Source organism: Momordica charantia, assembly GCF_013281855.1.
Source record: "Momordica charantia cultivar OHB3-1 chromosome 6 unlocalized genomic scaffold, Mcharantia_2.0 BLBB01000006.1, whole genome shotgun sequence".
Taxonomy (NCBI): Eukaryota; Viridiplantae; Streptophyta; class Magnoliopsida; order Cucurbitales; family Cucurbitaceae; genus Momordica; species Momordica charantia.
The window spans coordinates 7995270-8011333 of record NW_028275164.1 but is presented as its reverse complement, the minus strand read 5'-3'; the positions used below and the strand labels follow the sequence as shown (position 1 = coordinate 8011333).

At 30.6% G+C, this 16064-nt stretch overlaps 2 protein-coding genes across 3 annotated transcripts in view; one reads left to right on the top strand and one right to left on the bottom strand.

Annotated features, from left to right (window-relative positions):
- Positions 1 to 1273: 1273 nt before the first annotated feature.
- On the bottom strand, positions 1274 to 4933 carry LOC111021449 (ribosome biogenesis regulatory protein homolog). The gene is made up of 8 exons (XM_022298421.2): positions 4680 to 4933; positions 4000 to 4150; positions 3785 to 3836; positions 3429 to 3557; positions 3080 to 3197; positions 2619 to 2802; positions 2406 to 2519; positions 1274 to 1773 (listed from the first exon to the last, which is right to left on the bottom strand). The coding sequence occupies exons 1-8, from the start codon at positions 4772 to 4774 to the stop codon at positions 1636 to 1638; spliced, it is 981 nt and encodes a 326-aa protein (XP_022154113.1). The 5' UTR covers positions 4775 to 4933; the 3' UTR covers positions 1274 to 1635.
- A 7492-nt stretch (positions 4934 to 12425) lies between these two features.
- The window catches only part of LOC111021425 (callose synthase 3), a 35836-nt gene continuing 32197 nt past the window's right edge, over positions 12426 to 16064 (top strand). For both annotated transcript variants that reach the window (XM_022298389.2, XM_022298387.2), the window contains exons 1-6: positions 12426 to 12576; positions 12703 to 12740; positions 12881 to 13104; positions 14454 to 14554; positions 15038 to 15162; positions 15758 to 15851. In XM_022298389.2, coding sequence (XP_022154081.1) covers positions 12915 to 13104; positions 14454 to 14554; positions 15038 to 15162; positions 15758 to 15851 — 510 coding nt within the window. In that variant the 5' untranslated portion in view covers positions 12426 to 12576; positions 12703 to 12740; positions 12881 to 12914. The remainder of the gene's footprint in view (positions 12577 to 12702; positions 12741 to 12880; positions 13105 to 14453; positions 14555 to 15037; positions 15163 to 15757; positions 15852 to 16064) is intronic.

Genomic DNA, 16064 nt, shown 5'->3' with positions numbered 1-16064 from the left:
CTGAATACTCATTTTATTTACTGTTTATCATACCTCACCAACATTAAAAAATTATGTTTAAAAGTAAAATTATAATGTGAACAAATGGAGTATGGTACTCTTGTAGTACTTGAATTTTCCCTATCTAATAAATACATAAATTTTTAATGACTAGTGCATTGTCACAACGTATTTATTTTTACTTTTTTCTTATATTTTTTATTATACTAACTAAATTAATAGTGTAGAATGTAGAAGCATAAATATATCAACAAAATGTGATGTTTTTTTATTTCGAGAGACTATACTAACTAAATTAATAGTGTAGAATGTAGAAGCATAAATATATCAACAAAATGTGATGTATTTTATTTCGAGAGACTCTTCATCGCGATGAATGAATCACTGGTCAAAGAGCGAACAACTGCCACGTTTAATAATTTGGTGAGATCCACATATGTAGTAGTTAGTGAACCAATTTTTCTTCTTCCGTGAAGATTCAAACAAAATCAAACTTAGATGCAACTAAACAATATATGACAAACGAATAACGACCTTTTAGTTGAGTATATTTGTCTTAATTTATATGATAAGTAAAAGCTGCATCTTTTTAAACCATCTCTAGAGAACATAAAAGACTTGTCCATCATAATTTTTCCTTACATTTTGTCACTTAAAAAAAAAGTTTGTGAAATCTGGTAAATAGAAGAAATGAGTTATGTTGGCTAAATACTTAAATATTCACATTCAATTCCTACACGAACATCTAAACTCCAATTATTCAATTTGATTTTTGAAATTTTGGTTGACATTTTAAAACGTTCACAAAAAAAGGGGTAAAAGTAACTCAAGTTTAAAAAATAGTTATTAAACAAATTCTAAATAATTTTCAAGAAATAAATAATTGTAGATGTTACGAAAATTAAGACGGATAAATAATTGAAAATTATTCTCTAAAAAAGTAAAAAGTTGGTAGGAATTTAAAAAAATTTAGAATGTACCAAATGAACAGTTAATAAATAACTTTTAATATTTTTTTTTAGTACAGAGTGAAAATTCGAACTCACGGTTTTTTAGTCAAAGATATGTGTCTAAATTGGCATACAATTACTTTGCTCGTTAAACTTATAAAATAACATTGGTAAATAGTATATAATAATTCCACGTTAAACTTATAAAGGTTCAAATCTCCTACTAAAAGGCATAATTGATCCAATTTTCCATTAATTTTCATATAAAAACTAAATTTATTTCCTGAATTAAAAATAGAACAGAAATTAAAGAATGAAGGAAATTAAACAAGAAAAGAATTATAAAATTCGAATCAGAATCAAAATAATGATTTATACAACATATGACAGACATCAAAAGGATTCTCATAGAAAAACAAACATAAATTTCATAAAAAATACCCAGAAAAAAAAAACAAAGAGCGAATCATGTGAACCGAAGATGAGAAGAAAACCAACAAGGCAAAATGGGAGATACTATGGGAAGGATTTGGCCGCTGAAATGAGAACTACAAAATTGCTTTCGAGATGACTAAAATTTCTCCACTACAAAATAATGATGATAATGATACATTAAAAACTTAAGCCATAATTTAATCCAATACACGCACCTCTACAAGAACTCATGCTATTGCAAAGGGATCATTCATTTCTTTGAAGATCCCTTCTTCAACGACTTCTTCTGGAGTTTCTTATTTGGTTTCAACTTGCTTGACATTGATGAAGACTTTCCTCGTTGCCCTTTTTGTTTCTTTTCTCTTTTCACGTTGTACATGTTGACGGCCTGAAAATCAAGATAAGGAATCCAAAATAGGCTTAGGAAAAGATTGTTCCAAAATACTCTTGGGTAAGTTTGAGATGGCAAGAAGCACTTTTTTTGTCATTATTATAATGGGAGTAACATAAATGTGCTTTTCAAAAAGTCAAAAGCACTGTGTCAGAGTGTTTTAGGCCCAAAGGCTCGAATTTCAAAAGCATTTAGGGGTGTCCAATGATTCGTTACAAAACAAGAAGTATTTTTTATAAAAGTACTTGTTCTAGAAATATCCCAAACATAAGCTTACTTGAACCGGATCTATTCTATAGGTTGTACAACCGTGTCCTTGAATTCTAAGAAATATCCCAAACATACCTCTAAAATTTCATGTGATTCAAAAGCCCCTCTCTCCGTCTAAAAATAATGATCTTTACTTGCATCATAAATGATAAATGAATATCAATCACGACATGATCTATTTACACCACAAGGTCCATTTTCAATCATGTTAAATCATATAATATAAAAAGGTAACATGTCATCTACTTAATCCAATTTGGGTGATGAGAGAACAAAAAGAGAGGTGTGTTTTTGCTGCTTGTCAAATTTTGTGAGTTTTATCCTTCAACAAATAGAGATGTGCAGTTCAGCGGTCATACCTTATTAATGTTGAGAATCTCATGTGAATTTCTGGAAATTAATCTGTTGAGAACTTTCTCAGTTTGCTCTTTTTCTTGGGAGCCAATCCCTGTTCCCTCCACAACAGGCAGAAACTGCATGCAAACACAAAAAAAAATGTGCAACAAACTTTTTACGAGAAGTATAAAATAAACTTGAGCATAAATGCGGATCAACAGGCTTATTCAATTAACCTTGCGATATTTTCCTTGATGTTTAGCAGGTTTTTCTCCTGCCAGCTTCTTGTCAAATTTTCCACCACTGGCTGTTGAAGTTGCTGCCATTCCAGCTGCATTTCCTAGGTCATCCTTGGTAATTTTCTTAGGTGCAGCTTGAGTTCCCGTTATGGGCAAAGTGGTGGCAGCTAGTTGAACGTGGCTGCATGAGTACAGTGAATTTTATGCTATCGTGAATAGATTGGAGTTAAAACTAGGAGGAAGAGAAAACACAACTGGAGATGGACCTTAAAACAGGTAACTTGAGAATAGCAACATGGATAATGACTCCGATGGAATAGATGAAAAAGAACATTTTGGAGAAGACGTTGATCAAGTAATAAAATTCAATGAAACTCGTGTATAAACTGAGATAAAACAAAATGCAGTAGAACTTATATCAAATTCAACAACCAAAAACTGTATTTAAGAGGTAAAACCTTGGTAGGGCACCAACTTTTGCAGCTTGCTTCAGATTCTCTAACCGATTCTTTTCTTGCTTTTCAACTCGGTTTTTCTTATTTGCGCGCCTTGTAGCAAATGGATCCTCCCCAGGCTCTGCAAGACAAATCAAGTTATCAACCATGATACTTCACAACCATTTCAGTACTTATTATGTGTCTTGAGCATAAATGCACCCAGTAATTAAAACCAATAATCTATTGGTTATCTGGATGTTGCAACTGTGTGCAGATTTGCAAATCAAGTTCAGAAAAAGCAAAACAGAACTAGAATAACTAGTAGAACAAATAATCATATTGCAAGAAGCAAGATCACATAAAATACTACCATCAGTCATCTTGGCCTCAATTATGGGTATGTTATCCTCATCATTTGCACGATCATAACCATGGCGACGTCTCCATGTACCCGTCTGTTCATCATATGCTATCTTATCTCTTTTACGATTCTTTATACCTGCAAAAGTTTTAAAATAAAAATAATAATTATTATTGTGAATGAATTATACTTGGGGAAAAAAAGCTTGTCATCAAATTAATTAATTATGTGCTGCTATTTCTTCTCGGTTTCCTCGTCTTGCTTTTAGCTGAGTTCAAATTTATTTTCTCTGCAGAAAATAATGGAATATGCTATTTCTCTATCAAATGTACCCTTGCACAAAAGGGTGCACATAAGGAACTGACCTCTTTTTTTGGCAAAAAGTTCCCATTTTGTAGGAGGTTTAGGCTTTGGTAACTGTAAAAGAAGAAAATATCACCTCAACCAAAACTACAGAATTGACACTTGCAGCCACTGCTCTTCAATACAGCACGATCAATGACAGTGGTTACCAAGTACAGAAATCATCCAGATTTAAAAAGAAACAAATGAGATGACAAATTAGCACATAGCCCCTTACATGCTTCTCTCTGGGCAATTTTGTAGTAGGTGGAGGCAACTTCACAAGGGGACCATCTCTGTCTTCAGTGGAAGGCCGATTGAAAAGTTCGTTGGCAATAAATTGAACCAACTCTATGCCCTTCTGCAGACATTCATTAACTAGATCCTCCCTAATTTTTTTAAAAAGAAACTAAACAAATATAACAGAGGTTCTCTTTTAACAAAATAAGCAATTAGATATTCTCTCGTGGATATTCTAAACATCGAAAAGAGCATCAAAGATAATGAAGCTAAATATTAGTAAGAGGCTTCTACTTTGATTGGCAAGAAGAATGTAACTAACACTTCAAAGTCACTAATGCACTCATGTAAATGTTCATTATCATTTGAGCAGGCGTATCTATCTCAGGCAAGCATGTAGTTGATCCTTCATAAAACGAAGACTCTTAAAACAGTACAGCGTAATGTGAATAGCATAGCATCGCAAAGCCAAAATACACATTACACACACCAATGTACTCCAGCCTCGGTGAGACAAAAACAACACAAATTCAGGGAGAGAAAAATCTCTACAGACAAACCTTTTTTCGTCTACCTACTGAAGTAACACGCGAATTTCGAAACAAAAATCGAGAGAGGATGAAAAATTCAAGAAGAATCAGTCCTCCGAGTATACTTTGGGAGCGAATCAAAACTAACCTGGAGGAGAGCGAGGAAGGAAATTGATGGTGAGGATTGAACGCCGTGAGATTACCCAGGTCGATCTGAAACGGATATTGATTCTCCGCCTCCATGCTCCGGCCACCGTAATACTTTTATTCCAATGATGAGCACGATGATTCTGTAATTTGGGGGTGGCTCCGGTGACCTGCCGACGACTGTGGACTGCTCTGCTGTTGGGATTGGAACCCTAACTATTGCTTTTGTTCATCGATAATAATCAATTTAACCAATCATATGAAAAAAAATCAAATAGCCCACAAAAAAGGCTTTTGTCCAAAAAAACAAAAAATAAAAAAAGCATGTAGCAAAATGAAAAGTAAAGTGTTTTTTCTTTTATTTTATTTTTTTCATTTAACACGTTTAGTTTTAGGTTTTTTTTTAATTTCGGAATAACAAATATTTGTAGTCATGGAATCAACACTTTAATCCTACAAAATATTTATAGTCACTGCGCTCTCATGGAATGAACAATTTAATCCTACAAATTAATTTGTAATTTGTAACGATTTAAAATTCTCATTTTTTTTACTACAATTTAGTAATTGAGTGTGTAACAACTTAGTCATTATACTTATTTTGTAACAATTTAGTTTCTATTATACAAAATTTTGTTAAAGTTGAACGAAATTTCTTATAAATGTGGACTGATAAACTAATTAGATATCAACCGTGCTTATAAACTAAAAATACTAAATTGTTACATTATAAAAATACACCGTTAATTTGGATGGAAATTTTCACAGGAGGTATTTAATTGTTACGAATTTTGAAATACGGAGACTAAATTGTTACACGACATACTAAAATTCAATTACTAAGGACAATTTGGCAACGATTATATTTTATGATTTTTTCATAAATTATATATTTTTAGAAGAAAAAAAACATATATGTCTGATAACTATTTTATTTAGAAGTCATAAAGTTGTATGTTAGATAGCGAAAAAAACTATGTTTTTTAAATAATAATAATAATAATAAAATTAAAACAAAAAACAAGAGAGAGAGAAAACTATGTAAACTACTGCTGATAATAAGGTGGGGCATCTTGTTTGGGAAAAGATGTTTGCTGGAAAGTTATCGATTGGGTAATTATTTTTAATTATTTTAGTATTTAAAAAATAAATAATTGTTTTTTATATTTAATTCATAATTTAGTAAAATATTTAATAAAATATATATGAATTATTTAAAAATGAAATATGTGACAGAATCGGTGATGGGGCGTCGTGGCAAATGTGTTCCCTGTTTTTGGGCGGGTATCCGATCCCATAATTTTTATAATCTCTCGTGTAAATATATGAAAATAAAAGTTTAAATATATTATAAAAATTAAGGACCTTTAGATAAAATACATTTAAAAATAAAGAAAACAAAGTTAGAGAAGAAAAAATAGTTAGAGAAAATATAAACACAAAAAGATAAATTTTTAGATAAAGCATATAAAGTTGAGAGCAAAACGCATGTTTAGAGAAAATAAATGAAAAAACTAAAGAGAGAAAAAATAAATAGATAATAAAATGTTCAAGAATATATTTATTAAATAAAATAAATAAATAAAAATAAAAATGATAGTGAACAAAACAAGAAAACAAAATTTAAATAAATAAAATATGAAGATATATTTGTTATAGAAACAAAAATTATGCCTATATTACTTATAGGAAAAACTACATTTTTTGTAAACGAGATGTGGAGCAACTACATTATTTTAGAGTTGACGCTTTTAAGTGAATTTTATAAAATGATTATAAATGGTCAATGAGATATTCATCGTTAGTTGACTAGCTTTAACGTGATGTGGCTGAGTACAACGAATGACATGGTAATTTATATGAATCTAATATTTTTCATATGGGTTGGACTATCTTCAATTTTTATTATTTATCATCATTTTCCTCTCCTTGTCCTCATCCCTTTTTTGACGAACTCGACGTTGCTCGCCCATCGTCGCTCGCCCCATCGCCAATCGCCTTATTTTAGATATAAATGAGGAATGGGAAAAGACTTCTTATAGATATATTCCTCTTCCATTGAGAACAGAGTTTTCAGATTTGAAAAACGATATTCTTCTATGTTCCATGGAGGAGGAAGTTTCCATGTATGAAATGGAGAGCAAACGACGGATGACAGACATGGGCGAGTTTAGTTAGAAAATATGAGAAGGAGAAGGAGAATGAGAGATGAACGATAATAAGAAGCAAGGAAGAAGAACATATAACGTCGTACAAACAATATTGAATTAATATAAATTGCCAAATCAGCCATTACAGTTACTTATTCAACAATCACATCATGTATAAAGTTAGTTCATTGCCTTCCACCTGTAAATAGCAACTCATTTTCGTATGTAGAGATGTAATTATGATTCATCATTTTCGAATTCTTTAGAGTTTGAAAAATAAAAATAAAAATTTATATAAATTAAGAACAATCGAATCTTGAAAATGATGGTTTAAAAATAATAAAACAAAATATTAGTACAATAATTTAGAGAACAAAATATTATCTATATCAACGACAACATACAAATTAAAGACAAAAATCAACTTTGAAATTGTTCGCAACAAATTGACCAAATAGACGACAAATGACCAAATAGACGACAGATGATATATAAATTGAAATAATTTTTTAGTAGATTTGAAAGAATAAGAGGTGACTATATCATTTAAAATTATGTTTAAATTTCTCCCCTTATATATTTTCTTCTTTTTTTTTATTGAAAGAAATATCTTTTTACTTTTTATTTGTATAGAAATATTGTAATTTCTATTATTATTTTTTTAAATAGGTATAATTCTATGATTTTTTCCGCCCTCTAAAAATCATGAAAAATTGATGGAAATTTTCTTGCTTCTACATAACTCACAGAGAAATACCGAAAAAACTCACAGAAAAATGTATAGGAAAAAAATCACGGAAAAATAAAAATTATGTGAGAAAAAAACAAAAGTAAAAAAGAAAAATAGTTGGGAAAAACAAATCATGCAAAATCACGAAAATTACGAATTACATGAAAAATAAATAAAAGATCGTATAGATTGGACTTGACCTAAGTGGAAATTTTTAGATTTTTAGTTTTTTTAAACAGTTTTTTCAAAAATCATTTTGAAATTCTAAGTAAATTCAATAAAAGAAATTAAAAAATAGGTTTTATTTTTCAAAATCTTATATTTTCTTCTAATATTCAATATTTTTTTTATTTTTCATATTTATCTCTAAAAAATTTATTTATCACTCTAACATTTTTTTTCTAAATTTTTTACTATAATTTTATTTCTCTCACTATTGCATAATTTATTTTTCTCTGTCTAAAATTTTTGAGTACTTATTATTATTTGTCTCTCCAAATTTTTTTATTTATTATTTTTTTTAAGAGATTAGTTTCATTTCTCCCTTTAAAAATTTAACATTTTTCTTAATCTTTTTTGGTTCTAAAATTTTATCTACTTTCACTTCTCTTCTTAATCTATTTTTCCTTATATATTATTTTATCTTTCAAATTTCTTTTAGTGTAACTTTTATTTATCTTTGTATTTATTAATTTTCTCTAGAAATTATATTTTGAATATTGTTTTTATCTCTAAATTTGTTTCCACTCTAATTTTTCTTTTTTTTTTATAATTTTTTTTTCTTTAACATATCCTTTCCTCTCAATTTTTTATTTTTTTTCTCTAAATTTTTTCTGTATTTTAACTTTTATTTCATTATTTTTTGTTTCTAAATCTTTTTACTTTATCTCTCTAAAAATTATCTTCTAAATGTTTATTTACATCTCTCTAAACATGTATTTTCATGTATCTAGGATGACAAAAATTTATGCATAGTCGAACCCAAAAAATAAGAAATGCATATACCGATCCCGTCCCAATTCCATTTTTTAAATAATTAATATATATTTATTACACGTTTTTATACTTAAATTCTAAAAACAATTATAAAACCGATAATTCTCTCGAGAACATCTTTCGGACTGAAAAATGAGGTGGAGACAAGGACTACAAATTTTCACAAGCACAAAAATGAGGAGAGCATCCTCACTCACACGGTCATCTCTACACTACATAGAATTTTCTTTCTATAATATATATTTTCAATTTTCTAACTTTTTAAAAATAGAAAACTAAAAATGGTACCAAACATGTTTGGTTTTCTGTTTTTTAAAAACAAAAAATGGTTATCAAACTGGTTTTTGTGTTTTAAAAACATAAAACCAAAAACTAAAAATAAAAAAACAAAACGGTTATCAAACGAGCCCTTAATTTTCATCTCTGTGTGCAGGTTCTATATGGACAGGGTCGGATCCACGTGGGGACCGGGGGCACGTGGGATTTATATTAAAAATAATATAGTGTACTGGTATATTAAAGAAAGTATATGTGGCATCGTTGGTAACATCATCCCCTCGATTTAGTGCCCCTCGCCTCCCGCACCGTTAAATAACTTTGCTAAAACTTAAAATTTAAATCAAAAAATCAACTTTGATGTCGTTTTCAACAATTTTTCAAATGAAAATCTATGGAAAGGTAAAAATTACAACATTGTCTAAATCCTATCAAATTGATACATATTGCCGAGTTCTTTTTTTAGTACAAATATTGTGAAATTCAAGTTTAAAATTAATATTTTTCTGTTATATTTATATGCATTTGTATCCTTAACCTAAATTCTTGGATCCACTACTGTATATACCTCAATTATATTCGAATGGAAGCTTCACGCAATTGATGATTTTGTCATAGTTGTTTAATATTACTATGACTATTATTCTTATGATGACCACGAGCATAAGTAATACCCATGGTTTAGTACTAACAAAAATTCTCATCATCTTGACCTACGAGATAAACACAGTCTTAAAAAAGAAAGAAGGAATACTGAAAAAAAAAAAAAGAAAAAAAGAAAAACTATGCCGAGATTGGACGAATGAGAGGATGGGCCCACCGCATCTTCCCATCCAAAAAATAAAGAACACATAAAGCGAAGGAAAGGCTAAAAGACAAAACAAACCGACATATCGAGATTCCCTTATCCCACTCACCCGACTACTTTGTATTTTATTTATCCATGCAATTTTTTACCACTTGATCGAATATTACATTTTTATTCGCTTTTCATAAGTAAATTTAATTTAATTGGTCAAGATATTAATCTCTTGTTAAAAAAATCCAATTCTCACTCTATATAGAGATGGTAATTAAGTCTGTTTCGTTGGAGATTTTATCCTATTCCCACTTCTTGGAGACAAAAATGGGGCTATGATGAGTTATCGGTAAGAAACTTGTCTCGAATGTATATATATACATTTTTATTTTTTAAAATATAAATTTTTGGATGAAATATTATAAAATTTAATTAAATACAGTTACAATGTTTTAAATTTTTTTTCCCTTTTGAGTACATGTTTTAAAAAGTATTTGATATATATTAATATTATTATACATAAAAATATAAAAAAAGAGTAAAATATTAAATGTGGACGAGGTAAAGCCCGTCCCGTCTTGCTAGAGATTCCGATTTGACCCCGTTCCGATCAAATGTGGAGATTCTCAAATCTGCTCGAATTGAATATGTGAGTAAATTAGGTCCTCGGGTCCTGCATGTTATTTTTTTTTCATCCCTAACCCCATGTATTGTACTAAAAAGTAAAAACCCTACTCAATTATAAGAATAAATATTTTATGTATCGAAATTAGAATAAATATTCACACACTAAAATCAAAATGTATCATACATATAACAATTATTATAATATTTATTTATTATTTATAGTAAACTAAATAGTTCAAATTTCAGATACATAAACTAAATAGTTGAACGATGTTATTTTTAATTAAAATAATTTAAGCAGTTAATTTAATATCAATAAATAATGAAAACAAAATTACATCAGTTAAAATATTAATATTTTTTCTATTGAAATTAAAATATAATAATATTTAATTTGTTTGCTATAAATAATAATAGTAACAAACTGATTTTTTTCTAGTACAACTGAAATTAGATAGTTGATAAATTAAATATAAATTATATTTGATTACAAAATTACACCATTTATCTGTAATAATAAATATTAGTAGTATAAATAAGAAAAAAAAAGCAGTAAAACGGTAAAACACGAAATTTGATTTTGACCAAAGTATTACTCTCTTTTCCTTTATTTGTTTGCGAAATCACAGCTCTCTCTCTCCCGTAATTTGGGTTAAAAAACCGGAGCCCCGAACTAGCGATCAAGTAACGTGGTTTTTTTTTACCATATTACCCTTCTTTCTCTGCTTCGTCAAGTTGGGCCATGAGGGTATAACTGTCCGCTCGGCGTTCAAGAACGGCTGCTTTTGCTTTCTCCATCCCCGATTTCCCTGCCCATCGGTTTTTTTCTCTTCTAAACGAGGAGGCCTTTTCGAAATTTGAATTTACGTGACTTAAATGCCCTTCTCCTTTTCCGTTTAATACTCCCGTTGCCCCTCCCGGTGTTTCAGTGATTTGACTGAATAGCCCCCACCCTGCCACACACAGAAAGTGCAACTTTTGATATATATTTTTTTCAGCTTTTCGTTAATTAAATCGCAATTTTGCCAAAGTTAAAATTTGGTTAAATATAAACTTTCTGAATCGTGTTTCTGTAGCTTATGTGCTTTGAAATTAGTTTAACGCAATGACGCATTATATTATTATTTGAAAATATTTTTGTAGGCTTTTTAATTTAACGTGTCATGATTGTTAAAACGTAGTTTTAACGTGTTTGTCACAAAATAAGTTTATATGAAATTAGTTTTCATCCAATCTTTAAATAATAAGTCAGCATATTACTTGATTGTTGAACTAACAAAATAAATGATTGAAAATCGATTCACATATTAAAAACTCTTTTAAAATACACGAACAAACAAATTAATATAAACATATTAAAGTGACTACATTCACAAATTTGAAAGTTATGGTATTGATGTTTGACTAGTTCACATGATTATTCCTAGTTTTATAGAGAACCCATCTCATTTTTTCAGTATCCTTTATCAACAAAAGTTAGTTTACTCGCTTAAAAAAAGTATAATTGTTATTTAGGTATATCCAATTATTTACTATGTCTTATCGAGTCAACCAATATTTATTCGATAAACTTACTACTTTGATGTCTAATCAATATATTAACAACATTAACCCCATAAAATAAATATTAGAATTATACTTAGGATATGTAATTAAAAAGTTAAAATTTTTTAAAATTATAAAGAATGAATTACCAAGAAAAAAAGCACAACAGAAAATATATATTTATATATAGCATCAATTTAAAATCTGTACAAAAATGGCATGAATTGCAAATTTAAACAATCATAACAACAACCAAAGGCGATATTTGTGATTTATTGGAAAATAACAAAAAGTAATAATATTTTTAGAATACATATTTGTTTTTCTTTTGCTATTTAGTGCAATTTTCAAATTAATTTTTAAACAGTAATAGACTTAAAATGTGTTCCAAAAATAAAGAAATACTTAAAATGGTAATTTAACATTAAATTCAACTACCGACAGCCGTCCACGGCGGCGGAACGGAACGGAAATATCCAAACATCAGTGGCATTCTCGCTATTATGTGAAAAGATGATACCCTTTCCGAAAATTTAAGCATAAAAGAAATGGGCCCCACAAAGCAGTAAAGATTGTAGTGTGTGTAAGCAGGAGAAGGGCACTGACACCAAAAAGTTGCTCTTTTTTCTTGGCTCCATCTTCGTCTTTGCTTTTTCGTTTCCTTTTCTCTTAAGTAGCTTAATTTTGCAGCTCCCTCTCTCCTCCCCTCCTCTCTCTCTATCCGTCCTTACACTGGTTAGGGTTTCCCCTGCCTCTGAAAGTTCCATGTCCGCAGGTGATTCATTTTTATGCTTCAAAATCTTTCTACATTATGTGAATCTTTGAAATGCATATGTGTTACTGATGATTCCCGGTCTGTTTCACTCACTGTTGATACCCCTTTTCTGTTTTCGTGTTCCAGATGCTTGAATCTTGCGTTTAAGTTGTCACATTGAGCAGGTAGTTGTTGAACTTTTGTGTGGGTTGTTCCTTTTTTGTTTTGTTTGTTATTTTACTGTTTATTGTTTTGAAATGTGCAACTTTTGTTGGGGTTTTCTGTGTGACTGTGTTTTGTTATTTGATTCTTTTGAGGGGAACAGGGAGATTTGGAGTGTGAGAGTCTGAAGGAACGGAATGTCGTCGAGAGGGGGATCTGATCAGCCTCCTCCGCTGCAGAGGAGGATCACGAGGACGCAGACGACGGGGAACCTCGGCGAGTCGGTGTTCGACAGTGAAGTTGTTCCGTCATCGCTCAAAGAGATTGCTCCTATCCTGCGTGTGGCTAATGAGGTTGAGTCCAGCAATCCCAGAGTTGCATATCTGTGTAAGTTGGGACCAATGCTGTACTGTTGTAGGGTTATTATCTTGGTATATGCTGAATTCTAAGACGAACAAGAATTGGAAATTAATGGTTTAAGGCTTATGCTAAAGATTGTTCCTTTTATTCTTGTTTTGTTTAGAGAAAAAACTGCAGCCTTATGGAATTGCCGTACTAATTTGGATACTGGTTTCATTGAAGTGCCTGCTCATGTTAATATCGAAAAACCATTAGTCTTTTATTTCCAATGCTTACTGTCTTAGTGCCAGACTGCCAGCTCACACTGTGAGGCTGCAAAAGCACGTTTTTTATGTGCTTTTTTACATGTTGCCAGTTGTTGCCTTCGTGCAAGCGAATTGTGACCCTGGGATTCTGTCAATTTTCTGAGTTGGGTTGTGTTTCATTACTCTACACTTGATAGTGAAATTGTTGATGGTCCATACTGTCTGGTTGCATTTGTCCAAAACTCTGAGGTATTAACTTGACTTTGAATCAATGAATCGATCCATATCATGTGCAGCTAGACCTACCTTTTGGTTCAATCTAATGAACTTCTAGTAAACCAATGGATTTCGAACAAAGATGCTATTATGGGTCCAAAGGGGCTAGGGTTAATTGAGAGGGAATGAGTTCAAACCCCATGATGATCACCTACCTTAGAAATTAGTAATTCCTATGTGTTTCCTAGCACCAAATGTTGTAGGGTCGCTATGTGAGATTAGTCGAGGTGTGCGTAAGTTGGCCCGGATACCCACAGATATAAAAAAAAAAAAAAGACAAAGATGCTATTCTGGTTCGTGGTGGTTGATTTAGATTTCTGTTCATTTTGGGAAGAGAACAAATTGTATTTTTAGGAAGCAGTGGTGTTTGTGCTTGATGTAGTTGTCAACACATTCACAATGGTATCCTTGAGCCTCATTATATGTGTTGAAACTTGGTCGAGCATTGTTTTAACTTTTAAGGGACTCAAATCAATGTATGGACAATTGAGTATGGGTATATTTTTTTATTTCCAATGTGGAAGGGCATGGAAATAACTCAATAATTATGTTGTTGATTATTTTATTTTTTGTTTAGGTTATGGTGCAATATTTTATAGTCTTCAAATCCGTCTCTTCCTGCAGTTCTGTTAGTACTAAATGTTTGTCAAGGCATATATGTTGACTGGATATATGTCTACTCATAGTGGTACCTACCAATCAATCATTTTTTAGTTATGTCTAGTCATTAGCATTTTGTTTTCCTGCATTGACTTGAGGTAATATTTATTGATTAATTAGTTATTAATTATTTGCTTTCTAGTTTTTCTAAGTTTATGGGTGATATTTTCAATCTATATATTTTGTTCATTGTAGGTCGATTCTATGCATTTGAGAAAGCCCATAGGTTAGATCCAACTTCTAGTGGGCGAGGTGTTCGGCAATTTAAAACTGCTCTACTTCAACGGCTTGAAAGGGTTAGCTCTCTCCTCTCGTGAGTAGTTTGGAATTATTTTCTTATTTTTATTTATTTTGAAGTGAGTTAGATGAGTAATTTCTGAATTTAACCTTTCAATTTTACATTTTATTCGATTTAGTCTACTGTAGTTATATCTGAGCAGGCTACTTTTCTCAAGCCAATCATAGAAACATCATCATCTACTTAAATTAGGGGAAACTTACATTTCTTTAACCAGTTTTCTATTTGGCTCTAGTGGTAACCATCTATGGTCTCTCTTTCTTGCAATCTTTCTATTACTCAATTTCTTCTTCATGCTTTTGTAAATTTTCATATATTTCCTTATATGTTTCATTATTTCTTTACGAAAGCTTGGTTTCCCATTATATAAGTTTTCATATACTGCCTCATATGTATTTGTTGCTATATATATATATATATTTTGCTCGTCATTATTTGATATTTCAATTTGTTTCTTTACATTCTTATTCTCTGCTTGTAGGAAAATGATCCAACCTTAATGGGAAGAGTAAAGAAAAGCGATGCCCGTGAAATGCAGAGCTTCTATCAACATTATTATAAAAAGTACATCCAAGCTTTGCAAAATGCTGCTGATAAAGCTGATCGGTACGTCTTTTTTGGTAACCTTGTGGTATTTTAGTTGACTGTTGCAATTTTATCCCTCTTGATTACCTACTGCATGAGAAATTTGGTGACAAAGTAGTAGAGGTTTCTGAAGAGGAAAAAGAGGATTTGTAGGCATTGTTTGGGATCGCATGAAACTTTGGTCATGTTAAAAGCTTAAGTTATTACTATTGCTTTTTTTTTCTTCTGTTTTGGTGAAAAAATCTTTGGATAGCTTTTAGAATTCATTATTGTTTAGATTGTTCTTATGGAATATTTATGTTTTAGAGCAATTGAAATTGGTATTTCTTTGGATTGGTGAATTGTGATCTTATGTGCTCTCTAACATCATGTTTTAAAAAATAAAAATAGTTCCATGAAACAGCTTTTACAAATCATCATGCTGTAAACACGCCTAAACAGCCACTTTAATTTGCCTGTTTAAATTCTCCTAGGTCTTTCGGTCTTAAAAAGTGGTGTATTCTTCTTGTTCTTAATTTTACTCTCTCTCACCTTTACACACATTCCATACCTCTGTCTTATATTTGTTTCTTTGTTTGAATTTATCATTTAACATTTCCTTTTTCTGCATGTTCAGTGCTCAGCTTACCAAGGCATATCAAACTGCTAATGTGCTATTTGAAGTTCTAAAGGCTGTTAACATGACGCAATCCATAGAAGTTGATCGTGAGGTGAAATTGTGATATCTTCTCTGTCACCATTTTGTTGGTCCTTATGAAATATTTTTGGGTGGTGTTCTTTTTGGAGATAAAACTAAAATTTATTAGGAAAGAGGTGAACTTGAAAGTTGAAACTTGTAGGATAATGCTTTTGGCTAATTTTAAAGCCAATATGTGCATGTCATCATCATCTTCTGGTATTTACCATGGCTGATATCGTTGCGA